The sequence below is a fragment of the Plectropomus leopardus genome, chromosome 15, assembly GCF_008729295.1.
Source record: "Plectropomus leopardus isolate mb chromosome 15, YSFRI_Pleo_2.0, whole genome shotgun sequence".
NCBI lineage: Eukaryota > Metazoa > Chordata > Actinopteri > Perciformes > Serranidae > Plectropomus > Plectropomus leopardus.
The window spans coordinates 11,845,922-11,868,036 of NC_056477.1; the positions used below are offsets into that span (position 1 = coordinate 11,845,922).

At 38.3% G+C, this 22,115-nt stretch overlaps 2 protein-coding genes across 2 annotated transcripts in view; one reads left to right on the forward strand and one right to left on the reverse strand.

Annotated features, from left to right (window-relative positions):
- The window catches only part of LOC121954446 (VPS10 domain-containing receptor SorCS1-like), a 56,470-nt gene extending 47,329 nt beyond the window's left edge, over positions 1-9,141 (forward strand). Inside the window, exons 24-27 of the mRNA XM_042501942.1 lie at positions 3,833-3,932; positions 5,513-5,621; positions 6,726-6,880; positions 9,062-9,141. Of these exons, the coding sequence (XP_042357876.1) occupies positions 3,833-3,932; positions 5,513-5,621; positions 6,726-6,880; positions 9,062-9,120 (423 nt within the window). The 3' untranslated portion in view covers positions 9,121-9,141. The remainder of the gene's footprint in view (positions 1-3,832; positions 3,933-5,512; positions 5,622-6,725; positions 6,881-9,061) is intronic.
- An 8,009-nt stretch (positions 9,142-17,150) lies between these two features.
- Positions 17,151-22,115, reverse strand: part of sorcs3b (sortilin related VPS10 domain containing receptor 3b) — a 67,111-nt gene continuing 62,146 nt past the window's right edge. The window contains exons 25-27 of the mRNA XM_042501844.1: positions 21,481-21,586; positions 21,212-21,372; positions 17,151-17,215 (exon numbers count right to left, since the gene is read on the reverse strand). Of these exons, the coding sequence (XP_042357778.1) occupies positions 17,151-17,215; positions 21,212-21,372; positions 21,481-21,586 (332 nt within the window). The remainder of the gene's footprint in view (positions 17,216-21,211; positions 21,373-21,480; positions 21,587-22,115) is intronic.

The window sequence follows — 22,115 nt, forward strand, 5'->3', positions numbered from 1 at the left end:
TCTTTCTTGCATGCCACCACGGGAAAAGGCAAACACGTTAAACAACAACAAATCTCAAAACATCTGTTTACTCACACTCAACTTACGCAGTGTAATCCAAGTCTCATTTATTCAGTCATATGATCAATACTTCCCAAACACATGCATTTTATACTATTTAAAACTGTCCAGAAAGTTGAATTTATCTATGGTCTTTTGAAATACTTTTGAAATAATAAGTACTAAGCAAACAACTCGATCACTGAGACTTGCATTACACCGGAAGAGTTGTATGAAAGTTTATTAAGAGATGTTTTCATTTAGTTTTAATGTTGTTAAGTGGGTCCCCAATCAATTCATAAATCTGTGTTTTTATGTTTGCCATTTTCTGTGAGGACGTGAGAAAAAAAAAAAAAACAACATAATATATATATATATGTGTGTGTGTGTGTGTGTGTGTGTGTGTGTATATAAATGTATATATACTGTATATATTTTTTTCAAGGTAACATGGCATCACTAACTAATTTTTACATTATCATTTTGTGGGGGAAGTATCCCTTTAAGATCAAAGTAAATTTTGCAGCACAATTTATTTTATTGACAGTTGAAGTCCATCCTGTGCCAAAAGTTAATCCAGGATTTCGCCCTGGTATAATGTAACAAAAGAGCCATCACACTCTATTCACCATCTCGTTTGCAATCTCTTGCCAATATGAAAAAGTTGATTTCAATTACAGACGTCATCGTCTGGCTCGCTCATATAATTCTGCAATCACCCCCAATTATCTCTGAATCTTTCTCCAATTTCTGTTGGACATGGACAGTAAAGTAGTTCTCAGAGTCTTGTGTTTCACTTGAAAGTCTAGATATTAGATGTTTGATGTCTTTAATCTTAAATGCATCAATCAATATGTGGACCAAATTAGATCCACTATCTTGAGCTTGGTTAATTTCTTTACTAAAATATTCTCTGAGCTGAGAATATATCTGAAGAACAGGGGCATTTCAAAGAAAATGTATGTGCACATCGGTGTAAAAAACACTAAAATTGAGACCAAGTTAGGACCAGACGATAGCGAGTCCCTCACTACATGACACACTTACAATAAACTTTGGGACATGTGAACCATAGCCACTCTTTGAAATTACCTGAAAGATCCACATTCCCATAAAAACACCCAAAGAAAACAAATGAAGATTCCTTTTCATTCACCTCTTTTATTATACACTGTTTATATGTGTGTTTGTGTAAGTGTGCCATAAGAAATGTCTTAATAATAACCAAAAGGTATTGCGGAAGTGAATTTTATGTGTGCAAAATGTTCCTTTATTTTCTATTGGCAAAAAAATTCAAACACTGAGGCGCTGAAATTAACTTAAACATCTTTATCCAGCATTTCTTCTTTTGCACGCTTCTTTTGACATTGAGTCAAGGCTGAGTGAAAATGCAGTCGAGAGACTTTAAAAAAACTGGTTTTGAGACCAAAATGGATCTCAAGTACTACAACACTGGTGTGCACTGTGACCAAAATACAGTGAACAGATACTTTTAGCTTAACATACCTCCCCTCTTATCTCTACTCTTTTCCTTTACTTGTTTTTGATACAAAATCTCATACAAGATGCTAAAAGGAAAGAATAATTTGCATTATTGCTGGTTATGCTGCAGTTCTTTTATGAAGTGTTGCACATTTTACATACATTTGAATGTTTCTCTGCCTTCCAGGCAGCCATTGCTTTCCATAAATTTTAGTGCAGTATGAAAATCAACTTGTTGAGACTTAAAAACTTTTTCTTCCGTGAGGCAATACATCACAATGAGCATCATGTCCGCATTTATTCTTGTCAAAGTTACATTATTGTTGCATGGTAACACGGTTTTAAGTGCAACTCGATTTGGAATGTCTGCACTCCATCGCCATGCAACTATAAGGTTAAGTCTGACACAAATAAATGCAGACATGATGCTCATTGTGATGGATTACCGAAGTCAACCAAGTTTAAAGTCTCTGCAAATGTATTTTCATACCACAGTGAAATGATTGGACACCTCCGACTGCATGGTAGGTAGGGGAAAACGCTTTGTTATTCCTCTGAAAAGGTCAGCAGTAATGAAGAGTGTACATTTTTTGTGGTAATTGGGGTAAAAGATGCAAGAAACTCCGGTGTGGTTCATTAAGTGAAAACACACACAGAGAACAAGAGGAATATGTTTTCTATAGCTGCACTGTTATTAGCATGCAGGCACATTAGACCCATCTCCTTTCATGCAAGACATTTAGTGTTTAAGTAAAAGTCCATGCAGACTCAATCAAAGTGCTTCTCAATTAATTGTATTTTTTCAGTTAATGATGGTTTAATCATGCAGAACAAACTGTTTTCTTTGTCACTGCACAAAAAAAGGTGATTGCACTCACTAAAAACATCCAAGCTTTGTGTCTTTATTGCTAAATGATATAATGTCCTTAAACATGCACTTTGTATTGCAATCCCTCCTTAAGAGTACTGCATAACGTGAACACTAGAGGGCAATGTCTTCCCATGTAAAAGTACTGAAACAGCATCCATCAACAGCACTGGAATAACAGTGCTTCTCAGTACAAGCTGTAAACTCAGTGCCATCTTAAAGAAGTTTAGAGACTTTTTTAAACCTTTAGATAATAACAACATAATCATTTCAAGCCCCCATGCTCCATGGTTGTTGTTATTTTCTTATGGCAAAATAAGATTATTCGAAACTAATCTCTTTTCTTGTTATAGAAAGCTATTAAATATGTAAACAAAACAAAAACAGTGCTGTTTTCAAAGCACCAGCTGAACTAAAGCTCATTTATTCATCATGACGGATAGGACCTCAACATATCACAAGTAAACACAATTTTGCTGGCTCACAGTCAGTCTTGAACTAAGTTAATAGGTATTTAATTACATTGATGCATCATATAATTGGCAGCACGGAGAAGGGAGACAAACTGGGGCAGGCGGCCTGGATTGGGAATTAAAGAGATGTATTTATCTAAAGCCTGTCTGATTACCTGGCAGAACCTCACAGACAATAGGGTAATAAATCTTCAGTTCACCGCTCTCATCTCCAGTGAATGACTCGCAATGTGGATGTTTTAAGTGTGCCCACACGTACACACATGCATGTGGCGAAGTGTATGTGTGGAGCAGCTTATTAAAATGTGTAATAGATTTACTGACCCTGATATGCCACTAGAACAAAAAGTAATTATTCATACTGTGTAGAGCAGTCTAATTTTAACCAGTGGAAAGATTTTAGAAAGAGCGAGATGGAATTAGTGAGGCATGGCTAAGGACTCAAATGGGCTCTGGGAAGGCATTTGGTCTCCTGTTAAATGACTGCTTCATCTAGGTGTGAAAAGCAGGGGAACTTGAGGCACTTAAGGGAGAAAAATTAAAATGGCAATTTTATGATATTAAAACATACTTTGATTTCCAATAGCTTTGCATCGCTGAACTTTTAAATCGTGTTTTCTTGAAAACAGACGTACCAAAATAAGCCAGGTGAGAAATTCCCTGTTTTTGATAGATATAGCAAAAGATTTTTATTTTTGTCTTAAATGTCACTGCTGCACCACAAGCAGGCCGCCCTTTTACCTGATACGGTGTCCATCGCCACTAAAAGCTTGTCGGGCTTCAGTGCAGAAGGTTTGGTTTTCCGTGTGTCATATCAACGTTTGCTCCTCTTTAGAAGGAAGCAAAAATTCTGATTCATAATTCAGGCTGTTAGATGAAATGACTGTGGCTGAAATATTGATGACTGTGGAATATTGCTGTGCAGTCGCTGCTAACTGAGTCTTCTCTGCTCCGTCACTCCTCCTCATAGCTTTCTCAGGTTCTGCTAAGTGCTTTGAACCAAGACCTCATCCAGTTCACACTCAAGCCGGGGGTGCAGGTGAACGTGTACGCCACACGGCTGTCTCCAGGTGAGTCTGCTGCAAACCTACCTGAACAAACAGTCGTCCGATCCTTTTTTGGGAGAGATGTGCATTTCAGGTCTTCTGTGTTATTTGAGACCTTTATTTTATTTATTTATTTTTTTTTACAATTCTTTCATTTTGAAGGTGAAGATGGATAGAAATTCTGCATGGAAACAAACTGCCTACAGGCTTTTAGATGTAAACTGAAATCTCAACTGTTTTATGTATTTAAATTGTTTTATTGGTGTACTAATTGTTTTTAAAGGTCCAGTGTGGAGAAATTAGGGGCATCTATTGACAGAAATGGTATATCATATTCATAACTGAGTTTCATTAGTGTATAATCACCTGAAAATTAAAGTTGTTTTCATTTCCTCAGAAGGAGCCATTTTTATCTACATACAGAGTGGGTCCTCTTCCACAGAGTTCGCCGTGTTGTTTTGACAATATCTCAGAACAGACAAACCAAACACTGGCTCTAGATAGGGCTATTTGCATTTTTACATTCGCCACTGTAGTTCTCCTAGGCACTAAATCATACCCACTGGACCTTTTATACATATTCAGAATTCATAGTGAGTGGAACATCCTGGATAAAGTAAACAAAGTGGAAACAGACAACTTTTTCCCACCCAGTGATCCCAAGTGGTATTACTGTTGGCTCTGTTGTTGCAAAGACAACCGGATCTCTTTCTGTTTTCCTCAGAGTCGAGTAACAGGCTCTTTTTCTTTTTGGTAGACTTTCTACAGTTGTTATAGTTGTTCCATTGCCACTGCCATTTCAGTTACTGGGAATAGTAACTGCAAAGAATGACATTAAGTGGAGATAGCTACTGGCAAAAACAAAGGCGGCGTCCTCTTCCTGTTTTGGTTGTGCAATGGTTGACTCACTTCCATCGTGCATTAAATTGAACTTTATTTTTCCGGGAGATGGAACTCACTCAAGGGTGTAGGTTTCATTTCAACATTTGGGTGGACTCCGATGAAACAGGGAGTCTAGGGGTTGTCTGCTAGAACATTATAAGCGTCAAACACTAAATTTCCTGCACTGTGTTTATTTAATATTTAATATTTATGCACCAATGTGTGCATCCGTTTATGGTGGAAATGTCTTTAATTTCTTCCAAACAAAAGTCTTCTCCCACTTTCAGATGTTTATTGAGGGGGACAAATCCACATGTTCTAAATATTGAAGGGGATTTGTTTCCTGCGGCCTTGCCAGAAATCTATGCCTATCTACCCAGTGGCAGACAGAATTTCATAGTGAAAGTGAGGCTTGTAGGGAACCAATCTAAATGCAGATGGTGTCATTATTTTATAGCCATTACACTGTGAATCAACATTTACTTCATAATGATAGGTGAAAACAAAAACTTGTTTATTTCATTTTAACTATGGAGGTAGATAAAGTGTTGATTGGACATTAGCTCTCTGTTAGGACTCGTATATTTGCAGCGCAACAACACAGCGGTGGTGATTTTCCATTGTTATATAATTTATATTCATATGAGATTTAAAACAATGCATTTATCCTCATTTGGCCTGCATGTGCACTCAGTTTCTCTTTAATTCTCTCTCTTTCAAAGCTCCTCTCGTGGACAGCACTGATAGTGGCCACAGTGGCACCGCAGTCATCATGCTCGTGTCGGTCGTACTGATGGGCTTGGCTGTCTTTATAATATATAAATTTAAAAGGTACAGTATGCTTGATATAATTAATTTTAACCACAGCAACGTGCAGAAAAACTGTAAGGAATAATGTGCAAGCATTGATGCTCAGATATACAGACACACAACTGCAGATATCTACAATAAGATGTTATTGTTTTGTTTGTGTGTGTGTGTGTGTGTGTGTGTGTGTGTGTGTGTGCATGTGTGTGTTTGCATAAAGACCCTGTTCAGAGGTGGCCCCATTATCTACAAGCGAACACCTCACCGCTGAACTCCTAAAACTTTCCAGAAGTATTCAGACTCCATATATCTCTGAGTTATGGACACCCGCGACACAATAATAGCTTGAGGAATAAGACAATTCCCCTCTGTCTCAATCTGCAGAATATTACAGGGAATGACAGTCTAATCAATTCTCCCAGAGTGCTGAATGGGTGTCAGAGTCCTGCAGTTATCAATATTCATCTATCTGCCAATGTGAGGGTTGACCTTTAGGAAATGCTAAACACAGCCATCCAAGGTGAGGCACACTCTGCAGAATGGCAGGAAAGGTTGAGGAGATAAGTCCTGAGACAACATATATTATACAGTGAGGGACATACAGTAAATAGCATCCTCTGCTGCAGGTAATCCCATGCCAATCACAGGGGACCAGTTTAGTTCCACTGTAGTTTCAGGGTTTCACTCATTATAAAGTAAAACATTACTTAACTTTTACTTTTCAAGATCTTAATTACTACATCAAGAAATCAACTTTAGTTTCTGAAGCTTCCTAAAATGTCACAGCACCAGCTGCGGCGCAAAATCACAAGGGGAACCTCTGAAATTAGAAATGCAAGATGTTAGTTTTAAGCAGAATTGGGGGTGCATCTGAGGGGATAAAAAATTGATTGAAAATGGAGGTGAACAATATGAAAGTGAGAGAGCAATGCCCAGTGGAATGCAAAATGCCCTAGTTTCCAGCTTTCAAGCAATCCTCTCCCATCCTTAACAGTTAAAAATAGTGTGTGACACATTATGCTTAGTGGAAGCATTAGTGAAACAGACCTGATGGCAGGTTTCCATTAGCATGCCTTTTTTAAAATCTTTTCTTTTTTTTCTTTTGTTCCCCCTCTGCATGACCTACAGGAAGATCCCGGGCATCAACACATACACAGCGGAGCAGCCTGACAAAGAACAAGAGGTCATCCCGACAGTGACCTCCATAGCCGTCCCAAACCCTGAGGGGGACAAGCTGACCTCACTGGATCATGTGGATGTACAGCTGGACTCGAAAGGCAAAGGTATTAATGCATCTTCTTCTCAGCCAAGTCCTTTCTCAGGAATACTCAGTTTATTCACATTGTTGCTGTTTCTTTTTTGTACACAATGAAGGTCTATTCTGTCTTGACAAAGTAATTCTGTGAGTAAGGCTGTAGTATTACTCCTTAAAAAAATGGTGAGGTAATCAGCAAGTGAATTGTTTTCAATGCAGCAAAAAGGGCAGCTTTCAAAATGTTCAATTATTTAAAGAGACAGTTTTCTAAAACATCAAATACACATATTTTTCCTGTTACCTGTAATGCTCTTTATCAATCTAGATTGTTTTGGTGTGAGTTGCCGAATGTTGGAGATATCAGCCGCAGAGATATCTGCGTTCTCTTGAATACAATGGAACTAGAGGGCACTCTTGTGGTGCTCAGAGTGCAAAAAGAAAAATGCATTTAAAAATTCAACATCAATGTCTCTTTCCGGAAAATCATGACCTGAACACTGAAAATGACAGACCTTGTTGTGAGCTGTTTCATGTCTGAACTATTTTCTTGCTACGGAACTACACCGCCGGAAATTATCACTGCACAGAGGGAAGCGTGCATCTAATCAGAGGGGGCTTGTGACAGCGCGAGTTGTAAACATGGCTGGTGTCCACCTTGGCTGAGCTGTTACGTTAGTAACACGTTAGTTACTGCAGTGGTGCAAGGTACGCTAGCAGTAGATGCATGTCTCCCTCTGCCAGGTGATACGGTTCACAAGCGTGGTTACATAAAAAGAAAATTGTGCTAACATGGTTTTGAGATATCAGTATAAAGTCATTCTTATAAAAACTGTTTACAGTAACACTGTAAATGAATAGTAATGCCGTAAATGTATGATAATAATACACTTCCATCACTTCAGTTTAAGCCCATAGGCCTGATTGTATGCAGGACGAATATAAGGATGCTTGTACAGTCTTGAATTCATCTTGGAGAATTTGCAGTGATGCATTGTGTTTGGAAATGTAATTATTCTTGTTAATTAGTACAGTAGACTGAGTTGAATATTCACGTACAATCATTTAAGCCTTTAATCAGGATGAACTTTCAGCTTATAGCATGACTTTTTTTCCTCTGCTGTTTGGTTTACAACTTGTTTGCCGTGTTACTCATGAACATGTTCATTTAGAGTACATAAAGTGCATATGATGTTATAACTAATGTTTTTCTTTTTGTTTGATGTCTGAAAATCCCAAGTGATATGGGCCAAATGCTTGGCAAGACGGAGAAACAAAATGAACTACCTAGCAATGTGCCATCAGCTTGTTTTGTTCAGTATTATTCTACCAGACTGCAAACTGCAGCATCGCTCTCATAAACCACTTACAGTTCAGTGATGCTCTGCTCTTAATTGTTCATTACCACACTGCACGTCCTTGTTTTTGGTCTGAGTGTGGAGTAGTTAGATCGAACAGAATGCTAATGTCACCGTACCTTTACCAGTGTGTGAAAAGACTTGTTGCTTTGTTGAATTTTTAAAATGTAATTCTGTAATGCTATGAGCACCAAAAACATTTACTTCATTCCTTTATATTAAAGTTGTTGCAGAAATCAGAGTATCTCAAAACCAAAGTGTATAAAACTAAAATGTTGTTATAAATATAGTAACATATCGCAAGAGTTAAGTGAAAACGTGTTTTTATGTAAACTTTGTGAAATGCAAAGAAAGTTCTCATCAAAGCTGTGACAGTATATAAATAAAGAGGAACATTGTTCACAGGCTTAACCTCACTGACAGGAGATATTTGATATTCACTATGTGTTAAGTGCTGTCACTACTCTCACTCCCCTTATATTATTTTACAGGAGTTGCCAAGATACAGTTGTTATTAGTATGTGCAGTATATTTATGTATTTGCCAACCTGAGTGTCACTGAAATGTATTATATTCACAGGTAAGTGAAGCACAATCAAGTGCAAGCTAAAGTGATGAGAATGTCTAGGTGAATTATTTGACCCAATAAAATAATTAGTGCATCAGGAAAGAAGCGGGGTGGTGAAAGCATTTTCATCAAGAAATATCCATGAGGTTCCAGTTGATTTACCTCTACCCATAGCTAAACAATCGACCCATCCAAGATAAATGTGTTTGCCTGCAAAAATACACCCGTATGCAAATGGCTACATAAAAATCCTCCTCTGTCTCTTCCCTTTCTTCTCCCTTGTCAGGCTACCTGCCATCTCACACAGACATCAAGCTCTCTGATGAAGCGCCCCATGTGTTTTAATGTTGAGAGTCTATGACCAACTCGAAAGCAATACATCTTCTTTGGCAGTTACTTCCAGCGAGCGACGAAACCACGGTCACAATGAATGGTCTCGAGTGTTTTGCTACCCATGCATGGATGGACCAGTTCACACTGTGCTGCCTAATCCCTCTGAGGAGACTGTACAGATTTATACTCGCTTCTTGAAAAAGGGGACACTTTTTGACTGAAAATACTTGTATTTTTGCAAGGACATTGATCTTTTTATGTAAATAATGTACATCCATAATGGAAGAGGTAAAAGTTATTTGTCTCAGCTGGTTACAGCTGCGCCTGCTCAAATAAGAAAATATCAAAACCGCGGGACCGAAGTGATGTATAATAATATCTCAAAATATGCTCCTATTTCTGTTCTTTGGGCTTGTGTTTGTGAAGTTTACTTTGTTTAACTATGTGGAAATAGCTTATCTGAGTAAGACAGTGAGGGAAGCAGATTCATTAAGCTCTGTACAATCAGTAAATCTTATCGCCAGATTCTCATCAAATGAAAGCTTGCAATATCCAGGAGATGAAGGAGGGCTCCTAGTCCCAGATCAGTGTATTCCATCAAGCCTGTCTCTTTGCCGTTCAAAATGTTATATATGTCATAAGAAAAATAAGAACAGAAGATTAAAGTGGATATACAAGATAGGTGCATATAGTAGATGAGAAACTGAGCAATCCTTCTTACTTAGGAGACGCATATAAGTCATTTTAGTGACACTGAACTGAACGCTAACATGATAAATGTTATTTAAAAACAGATTATACACAAATCCTCTAATCTAAATCATGCATATGGATTATTATTGCAGCTGCAATCTAATATTTGATTGTTTAGCAGTCAATTTGACTGTTAAACAATGCAATGACTTTTAAACTTGTGCTTCGTACTTATTTGTTGCCCAGAGCATTTCGTGTACATTCTAGTTTCCATAAGGAGAACTAAATGTAAATTTTCTGAATAATTTCTGTGTTAACAAAGAAGCTACGGTTATAGCAGCAAACACTTGCTGTAGTGCAGTAAAGAAAAAAAAAGTGCTACGCCTGTATTTTATTTAATTTTTAGTTCAAGATTTATGAGCCATTTGTGTTTGAGATTTACCACCTTACAGTTGTGACTTTAGACTTGTGCTCCTTTCTCATTTCTCATGTTTTTTTTTTTTTTTGTTTGTTTTTTTCTATGAACTGATCTCACTGTGAAGGTTCTTACAGGAAGTGCGACAACACTGGAACGACACCAGGTTTGAGTGGAAACATGCTCTCATTTTAAGACTTTTTTGTTTATTCTGGACTGTTTATCTGCCACAGTAAAACCAGCATCTCCACATGGCTTCTCCTCAGTTTACAGTAACGCAGAGGCGCCTGCAGTCTGTTCTAAGTTTGCCCCCAAGGACACAGCGGACAAAAGGCTGCGGATTTGTTCATCTCCTTCGCTGCGAGGGACACAGAGATAGAGAAGACGTATCTCCTGTCAACAAGGCTCAGCCTACGCACAGAGCTTTGGTCAGCTGCTGTCTCTTTGGGATAAGTACCGAAGTTCTTCTTCATCAAACTTTTCTTTTTAAGTGTTGTCAGCATCATATGTCAGTAAGACAAATTGACTAGAGGCTTCTCCATACTTCTTCCCTCCAATCCTGCGATTGAGCCTGAAGCATAAATAAACTCGTCGTCAGGTGAACGCTGTCTCTCCACACCGAACATCTGAGGAGTTTTATTTTGTGCTTGTTATTTCTTTATGAAAAGTTTTTGTCAATTCCCAATAATCAAACTGTAAATACGATTGTGAACATAATTGCATGATGTTTTTTGTTTTTTTTCTCCAAGATATTTATAATACGTCTTATTAAGGGGAAAAAAATGAAATGTTAGAAATGTGAATTTTTCCGTTTCTCAAAGGCAAAAATACTTCTTTTATTACAAGTGACTTGGTTATTCAGTGGGTTGTTACTGTGTACTTCATTTGATCTTGCAGAAGTAACCATGGTTGCAGAATAAAGCAGAAACACAGCATTCATGCAGCGTGGCTGGTGGTTAAACTCATTTCCCAGAGGCATAAACAGCATATTTCTGCTGTCTTCGATCTGTTAAAATCCATGTACTTGACTGCAGCATTTAGTAGTGTTTGACCTTTGATTTAGTCAATCAACAGACTTCTTGAAGGGGAAAATTATGACCCAAATTGGTAGTTTTGATCGGCTGGCACTCTCACTTTTGTTGAATTTGTTGCTTTTTTCTGCTTTGTCTCTAACAAGTGTTGCTTAGCACGCTCAAAGTTTCTGTGCATCCATTTGCATGATACAATGGGGCCGAGCGGGAGGACAATGAAAAGCACCAAGTAGCCTGGAGTGATTCTAATGGGCTAGTTCCTTGGCTCTCCCACTGTGCAGCAAATTAATTATCCCCTCTCCAGGAAATCGACACACACGCACACAATCAAGGAAGATTTTCCCAGACTGGGTAGCACCTTGAATGAAAAATGTCCCACAACAATAACCCACAGCAATATTGTGTTAGCCACAGTGTGAAATTGATGAGCATGTTGCCTTTCATTGAGTGCTACATTACAGTGTCTGGCTGCAGCGAATCATCCATTAGTGATTGTCACCGTTCAATTTGATTGTGCACCGCTGAACATCCCAGGGCAGTTAGAGAAAGGCCTTGGTGTTAATTCAGACTGAGAGCAGGAGCGAGAATAAGACTCTCGGGGCGTTGATGGCTGTTGGAGTGATGAAGATTGGTGTGCGATATGGAGCTGTTCAGGTGGCAAACAAAATGCAAAACAGAGAAACAAGGGCCTTGTTGCTGTGGCTTTGTGTGTGGAGAACAATTTTAGCCAATCAGCCTCACAGTCCTGTGCTCAAACCTTTCCGCCTCTTTGCCATTTTAATGTGAAAGGTTTTTTTTCTTTTTTTTCCAGAGATGTGAGGATGGCGAATGAGAAATATAACGCCAGTGGTTCTTCTTTACAAAAATGCCTGTTTCTCATCATTCGACTGCAGCCTCAGTAATTGTTCCCATTAAATAGAAACCATCTGTAACTGGCAACTTGAGTGATGGCGTGATAGAGGTAAAATGAAGCTCAGTCAAAGTGTCAGATGGGAATCTTCACATGGGTGTTATCACACTTCTGCCCATTAAAGCCGACTTCAGAGCCTCTGAGGGATCATTAAAAGAGTAATGCTGAGGCTGATACACTGGCTGCTACAAGAAATCCAACTTTAAGATAACACAGGGGCAATGCTGTTAAAGCAACACTTCATGATCCTCTTTGTTTTCAGGTTTATGTCATGACAAGACAGATTTCTAATTTACTGACAGGCAAAAAGTCTGTCTTGCATCCTTTCACAAGTAAACATAAAAGCAGGGCTGGGTATCGTCCAAAAAATTACACCAGTACCTGTTAAGTGATACAGACACCAATTAAGGTCTTCATTTAATACCCAAAATGTGAACGGAGCTGCATATATTATAGCAATACTTTCGTTTGGTGGTATCTCAGCACACCAAACTGCCAACCACGTTCCACCTCACCGCACCGAAGACTGTATGGCTTCTAGCTGCTACTGCTGGAGTGTTATCTAATGGCTATTAACAGGTTTAAATATAGAGTCAAGTCATTTCAATATTGCTGTAAGTTTGTTTGGTCTGGAGAAGGCAGCAACAGAAAGCTGTTGATCTGGCAGGAAGTCAGGACATCTCAGGATTAGACATGCGGATCGACTGCAGGTTTTCTTTACCAGCGACGTTTTGATTGGGAAAGTCAGTTTCGGGTCAATTTTGCATTCAATAGGCCAAAACCTATTAACTGGCAACTAACCGCTTAATGTTCAAGAGGCAAAAAAGGTAAAACACAAGAGGCCTTTGCTTTAAGTGCAGTGCTTTTTTGCCTCAGTGAGCTTTAGCACTGCACTTCAAATTGCTATCCATTACGAGGTGTTGACATGTTAGTGTTTTGTGTTACAAATGTCCTGACCTTCCTCTGTTGGTCTTGTTGTCAGACAGGCTAGCTGCGTTAACCTGTGGAAACGTGCCCATCGCTCAGTCTTCGGTCTCCCCTGGTTCCTTGGGCACAGTGTACAGCGCACCACCTGATGGCATTATGCCCACCCTGCTGGTCTCCCTCAAGGTCGCCCCGGTGAGTAAGGTTCGATCCCGATTCTCCCCCTTGGCCTCGTGGGGTAGGGTGTCCTGTTTCTTTTGGTGGATTGAGGGCTTGTGGTCACCTAGCACTCCAAGTGGCTCTCCGAGTGTTTTTTGGTACAGACTTCAAATGAATGCCAGAGGAAAACTCTCAGAATACTTTGTGAACCGCAGCAGACTAAATACACACATATTTAACAGTGTTAGCTATGTAATGTTATTTAAACTGTCTATCAGTTACTTTAAGCTAGCTGTTACCGTTATCCATTACTTTTAGATAACTGCTAATTTACGTATATGCGCCATTGTTGGCTACTGATGTTGTAACAAGTGGCATCCCATTTTCAAAGTTAAGATTTCCAACCCTATCCCTGGTGGATCCATTTTGAAGGGCCACTGCTCAGTGGATGGTTCTCCAAAACTAGGCGCAGGGCCAATGGGGAGAATGGGGATTGGGTGTAAATCAACAATGCTGAAGGGGCTTTACGGCTCAAAATTGAGGTGCTTACTTACCGGGCAACCTGGGGGGAGACTGGCAGATGAGCATTATGTTTCCATAGCAATGATGTTGGGTCGGTATGGTCTTACTAGTCTTACTTTCTCTCGTAGTCGCCAAATAAGTGGCGTTAGTAGCTATCTAGTTCTTACCAGACCTAGGTGATGCTAAATGTAGTTAACTGAAGTGTTGCAAACTTAACATATGACCCACAAGTGTAACCAGTCAAAAACATCCTCAGCAGTTCATTGTTCACCACTGACATCCCTAGTTTAGATTTGACTTGTTACTGGGTTATTTTAGACAATTCCTAAAAGGTTTTTTCCTACTGATACCCAGTTTTACAAAAGGGTGTAAACTATAATGTAATCCATTGCAGCACATACCGCAGGTGTATGCATGATAGAAAAACATAATTCCATATAAAAATACATTTATTTTGAACAATTTTAAAATGGCAATTTGTTCACAGTAAGAAACGTGATCCAAAACAAGACGATTTATATATCATAGACAAAAATGAACAATATCATAGATCATGCACAACTTTTTGCAATTGCACAACTAGACTATCAGACAAGGTGTTTAATAATTTGTTTAATGTGTAAATATTAAAAACAACCATGATATATATACAGTCCTCGCTCACCCTAATGTAGTATTTTTTTTTTTTTAAATCACACATGATTAGGGCATGCTACTGTAAAAAAAAACAAAAAACAAAGTGGACATACAGCTCCTTATGAGACTGAGGTCATGGATACTACTGCCTGTTCAGTGAGTTCACTTAACAATAGTAGGATGAGTCTACTGTATAGATTTACATTCTATCTTCCTCTATGTACAAGTTTACAGTGTTTCCACTCCTAAGGCCAGACTTTCATGTCCATACATCACATTTTTGTTGCGTACCATCAGCTGAGAAACAGTCGTTAAAGCACCATTTTATCTTACAGAGCAAATCCAACACATTTCTTTCTTTAAGCATTCACAGCAGTCAGATTTTGACATTTCTATAGTAATATTCACTGGTGTATATTTACAACTCAAAGACCTCTAGTTATAGGGCGGTAAATGTTACTGTTTATTCAGAGCATAAAGTTAAAGCGGTTTATTTAATGTAATGATCTGTTAATTATACATCTATGGTATGGAGGCTGAGCAAGATGTGTTCTGTCTCAAACAGACAACTCACTGATTTGTTGGAGTTGTATTATCAGTTCTGGATAAAATGAGACAAACTTATAAAAACAAAATAAAAAGGTTACACTTGATGAATTTTATAGCCTGCTGATTTAGTTTTAGTGTTAGAGAGAAGCGTTTTTATTACATTAAATTAGTTTGTCATATGAAGACCTGTATGACACAGTTTTGTTGAATGCTTGATTCTGATTGGTCAGTTTTTGTTATTTTGGAACAGACTGCTGTTCTCAATGACATACCTCTGTTATGGACGCAGTTCGGATCATTTAGCCTGTTTAAGCCTGGTATTAACATGAGTTTGGGAAATCCAATCACAAATTGACAGCACTACGTACAGGTGAAAATGGCCAGTAAGATGCATTGTGATTGGCTGACTACAACCACATGCTTTAATGCACCCTGATGTGTCCCCGCATGGACTACACCATCAGTGCAGACTTGGGTTGTTTTGGTGACAGCGTGCTATGCTTTAAAACTTGACCATTTAATGACAAGTTAGACAAAGTGTTGCGTTACCGTCCATCGTTTTGTGTGGAGACATGAAGAATTCTGTTGACAGCAACATCTCGATCTCTGCAACACAACTGCTAATGTGACAAACGAGCATGTGCGAGAGTGTGGACCATATAACTGTGTCCGAGGCCCTTTGACCTTCTCGTATTAGTGACTTAGGCAGTAATGTAGTCCAAGCTCAAATAGTCAACTGGAGATGAATGATGTCCACTAGTGTTCAGATCACCAAAAAGACATGCTAATACCAGGTCTAAAAGTCTCAGACAGACAGAAGCAATAGCTGATTTGCAATCATGTGACTATTACAAGGCAGGAAGTTCAGATGGAGGGCAGGAAGTGATAAATCAATATACTACACAAATTGGGAATAAAGGAAAAGTACTATATAAAAAGGCCAGATGAATTTGTAGGTAACAGGTGTGGCCAGAAAATTGAAACTCACATTGGATGCAGTCCATACAAAGCAGACGTGATTGTTATTACAAATTACCTCATCCTTCAGACCGCCTGCACACAACCAGTTCAGCCTGATGAAGTTGTTTGGTCCGGTTCACGACCTCAGAAGCAAGGTAGTATTCAGTGTCTGCAGTCTGTCTTTTGTTCAGGTGAGTAATGTGCTAGGGAATTATTGTCTTTTTTTTATTATTTCAGCTGTGTACATGGATGTTAACTAACTTTATCTACTATTTTCTACCAACTAGGTCAACCATACCTGCCTGTCAGTTATGAAATCACTCTGATTATTGGCAGTTCTGCGCACAAGAAGAGAAACAGACATGAGGAAAGTTACCAGCTAAAGTCAAGAGGATCTGGGATCAAAGCAAACATTGTTATATTAGGTAAGATTTTTTTTTTTTTTTTTTTAGGCATTAAGCTCTCACGCAGAAACAGCTTGAAACTGTGTTATTGTTTGCTAGTGCACGGTAAATATGCATTATTCTCTTATCATCAAGTTGTGGCGTTAGTGTGCTTACTAGCTAAATAGCATTATTAATATTGTCCTGTTAGCCTTTCAGTTTCTTGTTTTTTAAGAAAGATGAAGACTGTCGCCTGCTGGTTTGAAGACTTATTTTCTCTCACACAGGCGTAGATCGTATGTGTTAGTTGTTTGTTGTAGTCTTCGCGATGTGCTCTTTTGGATAAGTCACATGCCAAGTGAGGTGGCGCAACAATGGGCCTTCATTGCCACTAGTTCTCTCATGTCAGTTTGGTGTGTCTTGAGGTATATCATATCAACAGTCTGTTTTTCCTGTCCTGACATGATACTAATTAAGAAAAACAGTGATAAGTCCACAGGCAGCAAAGCATTCATCAAAAGTACGCAACAGCAGCTGAATATTCATCAAATACTCAAATTAGCATTTCATCTATGCCGTTGTTTTAAAGCAAGGGAATGCTAATAAGACATTTTGTGTAACGTTATCAGCAAATTTCAGCAATTCACCGCCCTCAAACTAGAGGCCCTGGAGTCTGGCTCAGTGGATTTGTCTTCATCACGTGTTATAAAGTAGATACTATCCATGTGGGTTAAAAAACATGACTTTGAATGATAGCAGCTATCAGCGTGAAATGAATAAATAAAAAAACAATGGCAACAAAGCAAACTATTTCAGCACAATTGTAACACAACAATCTGTACTTACTCAGTAACAGAGTCTCAGACATTAGTACAGTTTGGAAACTCCCTTGTAACAATTCGCTCCATATTTCTTCCGATTCCTCCTGAAAACAAACAAATAATGAAAAAAGCCTTAATACAGCTTTGATACACTTTCACATCATATGTTGCTTGTTTTGAGGTTATGATAATGAAAGAGACTCTTTGCAGATGTAACTTCTGTGATATTTCTGCTTTATCTACATGACATTGATTTACGGGTTGAAGGAATAATTGTCTTTAACATCAACCAAACAAATCAAAGTTCAGCCTTGCTTTCTCTCTAATCCTTTTACTTGAAGATCAGATGGCTTGTGCAAGCTTTTACACTTAATTATAAATTCATCACCCATGCATATTGGTTGAAAAGCCCCCTGTTGTCTCAGAGGAACATGGCCTCTCCGAGCAGGGCTGAGCTGGTGATGGAGGGCTGATAAGATAGGATCGCTGTGACAAGTGGGGTCGTTCAGATTGTGCAGACACTGGCTTATTCAGAGGTGGCACTTTTATCTCTCAACTGTGTCAGAAGTTTAAATTCAGTGATTTGGATAAAGCTGCGTGAAGCCAATTTCATGTTCACCCTTATAACTAATAACCTGGTGGTGAATTCATCAAGGTAAAGATCCTGCAGTCAGTTCAGATCTGCTAAAGAAAATAAGACTTATCAGATTTAAATTGCTTTTACATGGAGCACATTTTAAGACTAAAATCTAGTAGTAGTCTGTGGCCAAATCAATTTGTGAAGTAAATGCTAAGAAAAAAATTAAAATTAAGAACTTAATGGTTAATGTTAAGATTTAAATGCCTAACAAGCCTTAATGGAAATCACAGTATTACACAGAGCTGAAGGAAGAGACCCTGCGCTGTTTCTATGAAATTGCCCATAATTTAATTTTGGACGAGAAAGATAAAAGTAAAAATTCCTTACTTTTGCTCCTACTCACAAACTTAAAAATGCTCTTAAATTTAAAGGAGCTCAGACGCTGAATTTTAATTCAAGACAACTGAATTTTTGGCAGTGTAGAAAAGTTGAGAACACAACAATAACATATAATCACGTTGTAAGCAGATATCACAAACTAGGAATATACCACATGTATGGGAGTCCAATATAAACTCTTTTAGCTCTGTTTTTTGGTCACTACCAACGCTGGTTGTTTAGCCACTAAATACTCCATTACATTAACCAGCCTTCTCAAAAGTCGAAGATAACATCCACAACTGAGTTTTTGCTTATTAGACATACTTTTACATAAGTTTACCTAATTAGCTGAAACTTTGGACGCATTTAATATCAACATCTGACGTTGTACCATTATATATGACAGAAAATAAAGAAAAGCATAATAAGTCCCCTTAAAGCATAATTTTTAGAGGTTTGATAAAAAATTGCGTAACATAATCCTTCATTCAAGTAATAATAAGTTTACTTCACCCTCAGAGCACTGGCGCATCGCGGGTGATCCAGCAAGAGACCGATACTTATTTGTCAGAGAACTCTGGTTATGTAAAACAACACTTTTTCTCACAGTATTCATTTTGTGTCTTTAATATTTGGCAACACTGACCTAAATGCTCGGCCGGCCCGTTCTGACAACCTCCCACGTCATCCTAATAACTTCTTACTTTAACTGAACTGCAAATTATGAAACACGTGATGACATTTTAATTATTGAGAACCAATCTGTATTAACATAAATCATTACATCATTAAGTTTTCATTGTAATCAAATCCTGTTTTAAATATTCAAACCTTTGTTTCGGTCTTTAAGTATTTTGACTTAACTGCACTGAGAAAACTATCAGTGACTAACAGATTCTTTTTCTTTTTAGAGCTTGTAAAGCCATTCAGACTAAGATGAGAACACATAAAACCACTGAACCCAGACATTAATTAAATTAAAACTGGTTAATGTTTTTTCTCTTGTTAGGAGCATGTTTTTCACTGGCTGGAGCAAGACCTACCTTTCAAGCAATGGAAAATGTTGTACTTCATAAAACATTCTGTTTCTACTACGTATATTTTCGATAGAATTCAATCTAATTTTTGAAGTTTCACAATGTATGTAATAGTGAGACATATCGTAGATTAATCAATAAAGGTAGTATTAAAAATAGATAAATAATTACTGGGAAATTGATTGCAGCTGACTACAACAGAATTGTATCCTCAGCCAAAACGAGGCTGCATGAGAATCAAGCCAAGTTTCAGAGTATTAATGAAATCTTTAAACAGCAGGTTGTAAATTAATTTAATCTAGCGAGCCCTTTATCAAAAGGTCCCACGCTGCTCTGCCCTTTTGTAAATAAACACTTTCGAAAGCAACCAAAGAAGGAGTTGATTTGTTTCGGATCAGCAAGGACTTGGAAAGGTAGAAACAGCTGAGAAATGAAGAATAGCCAAAGTGCTGAGCGACCAGAAAAACGGCCTGCAGCCCACATGTCTTTGTCAGGAGCACTGCAATGCTACTTTTGTCAAATAATCCACAATGTCTTCAGGGACCAAATAGTTCTCATCTAAAAGACATCACGGCAGATGTCAAGCCATAGCAATCACAAAGTTAACTTGTCATCGTGATATCTTGTTACTGGGCTGCAGTTGTGCTTGTGGCGTGCAATTTGCAAAAATATGACACGTTGCATCGATGAAGACGTTCCAACGCCTCAGATGTGTGCTGCATTTCAATGCACAGAGAAAAGTACTTTTTAAATAAGACTGAAAAAACATGTATTTTGTGTCAAAACCAAAACGCAGTTATAATATATTCAAAACAGGCGCTCAGTGATGTGTTTTAGGGCAATAATATGTAACGTCATCCTAAATCCTGTATTAGTGAGCAGCACACAGACATTATTAATATTCTGTATTATACAGCTGTCATATGCTGTGTTTATCTACATCCTAAAATACATCTACCTGTGTATTTTTGTTAAGTAACTAAGTACATTTTCTGAGTAACTAAATTACTTGTACTGTACTTGAGTACAACTCAGAGAATTTTTGTATTTGTTTCTCAACTACATTTATCTAGTAGCTGTGGTTCATCGTTACTTAAAATGGATACAACATGAAAATGCTGTTTACATGCTACAGCGTCAATAATAAAGATATAACAGTAAGCTATATCTAATAATATAACAATAACAAAACTCATTATAACTGCATAGCAAGTACGTTTATACTAAGTACATTTTCTTGATAATACCTATTACCTTGTAATAGGCTACTCCTTCCCCCACTGCTTAAAGAGGACCTATTATGCTAATTTTCAGGTTTATACCCGTATTTTGGGTTTCTACCAGAACATATTTACATGCTTTAATGTTCAAGAAACTCTTTTTCATCATACCGTCTATGTTAGAACATGTGTATTTACGCTCTGTCTGAAACACATTTTAACATTTAAGTGTCCGATCCCTCCTGAAAAAAACCCAGTCTGCTCTGAATGTGAAAATGTTCACAGCCAGACATGTTCCAACAGGAAAATGATCCAAACCAGAAAGAAATTAACAACATCGGCAAGAGAGATTTTATGTGTTCCTGGTGTTAGCATGTAGCTACGTGTGACGCTGTCACTGCAGCTGGGGAATGACATGGTAGCACTTTTTCCCCTTAAAAAAATCACCAATAAAAGCCTCTAAACCTAACCAGACATGTTCGAGCAGGAATACAATCCAAAATTGTGAAGAAATTTACAACATCGCCAACCAAGATTTATCGTGTCCCTGACATTAGCATGTAGCTACATGCAGCATTGTAGTTATATAACGTAAACACTACTGTGCCTGGAGTGGATGACCATACAAAGAAATCCATCAAGACATCATGTAATCTTGTATCCAAAGTCAAAAATGTCAGAAACATAGAATATGTAGCCTGAGGTATTTGCTCACAAACATAATTACATATTTCTACATCATTATTTGAAACTTTGGTCATATGAACATTGTAATATGACACATCAAATAAGGAAAAGCCTAATAGGTCCCCTTTAAAATACGGTATATTTTGTACAACACACAAACATTGTAAATGGTGGTTAAGTGTATAGCTAAGATACCTCTGCTCCTGGCCTCCAGCTCCTTTTCCATGAGTTCTTTCGGAGTGGGAAACTCACTGAGCTTGACCTTGGACATGTTCTCGTTCTGTCCGACTGTACTGATCACCTCGGGCTCCTTCTCATGACTGTCCTCAGTCTGAACATGAATCCAAGGGATTTTCCTAAAGAGAATAGCAGAGCAGCTCTGTGAGGATTTCACCAACGTAAAAAGATAAATCATGTCTGATTTACAGGAGAATTCAGTCAAAAAAAAAATTCTCAGTGAACACCTCTTGAACTTGTAGATGAAGAATGCCACTAAACCAACAAACACCACGGTTAGCAGCATCAGCATGGCCGACCCACTGTGAATGGAGTTTGAATCCACAAGTGGTGCTGAAAGACAAACGTATCAAACGAGCGTTACATTTTGACCAAGACAAATGCTTTCTTTTTTTACCCCCTAAGCCATGTCTCATCTCAACCAGATTACTTTCATCAGCCCGTGTCATGTAACAACTGCAGGTACAGTTTGAAGAGCTGCTCTCTGCATGTTATCCCCTCAGGGCATTAAAAGGAACCTTTAGGAGGTCTACTGCCTCTCCCCAGGGTCCGCCATGCAGGTAGCTTATGCATAGTCATGGCTTTTTAAATGCTGAGATGCAATATTCAAAGTATTTCCCCCCTCGCCGCCCATCTTTCTCTCCTTCACAGAGACGCCTATGAAGTCTATGACCTTTCTGGATCATTTTAAAGGCAACTCAGACCTTTGTATGCAGACACAAATGAAGACAGATCCGTTGGTGGATGAAAAGGGTAAAGCCACGCAGGCTTGATCGACACGTTTTTGCGATATGCTAATGACCTGGTGACCCTAACGATTTCCTCAGCGCATACCAAATGCCTTCTTTGTCAATCATGTCAT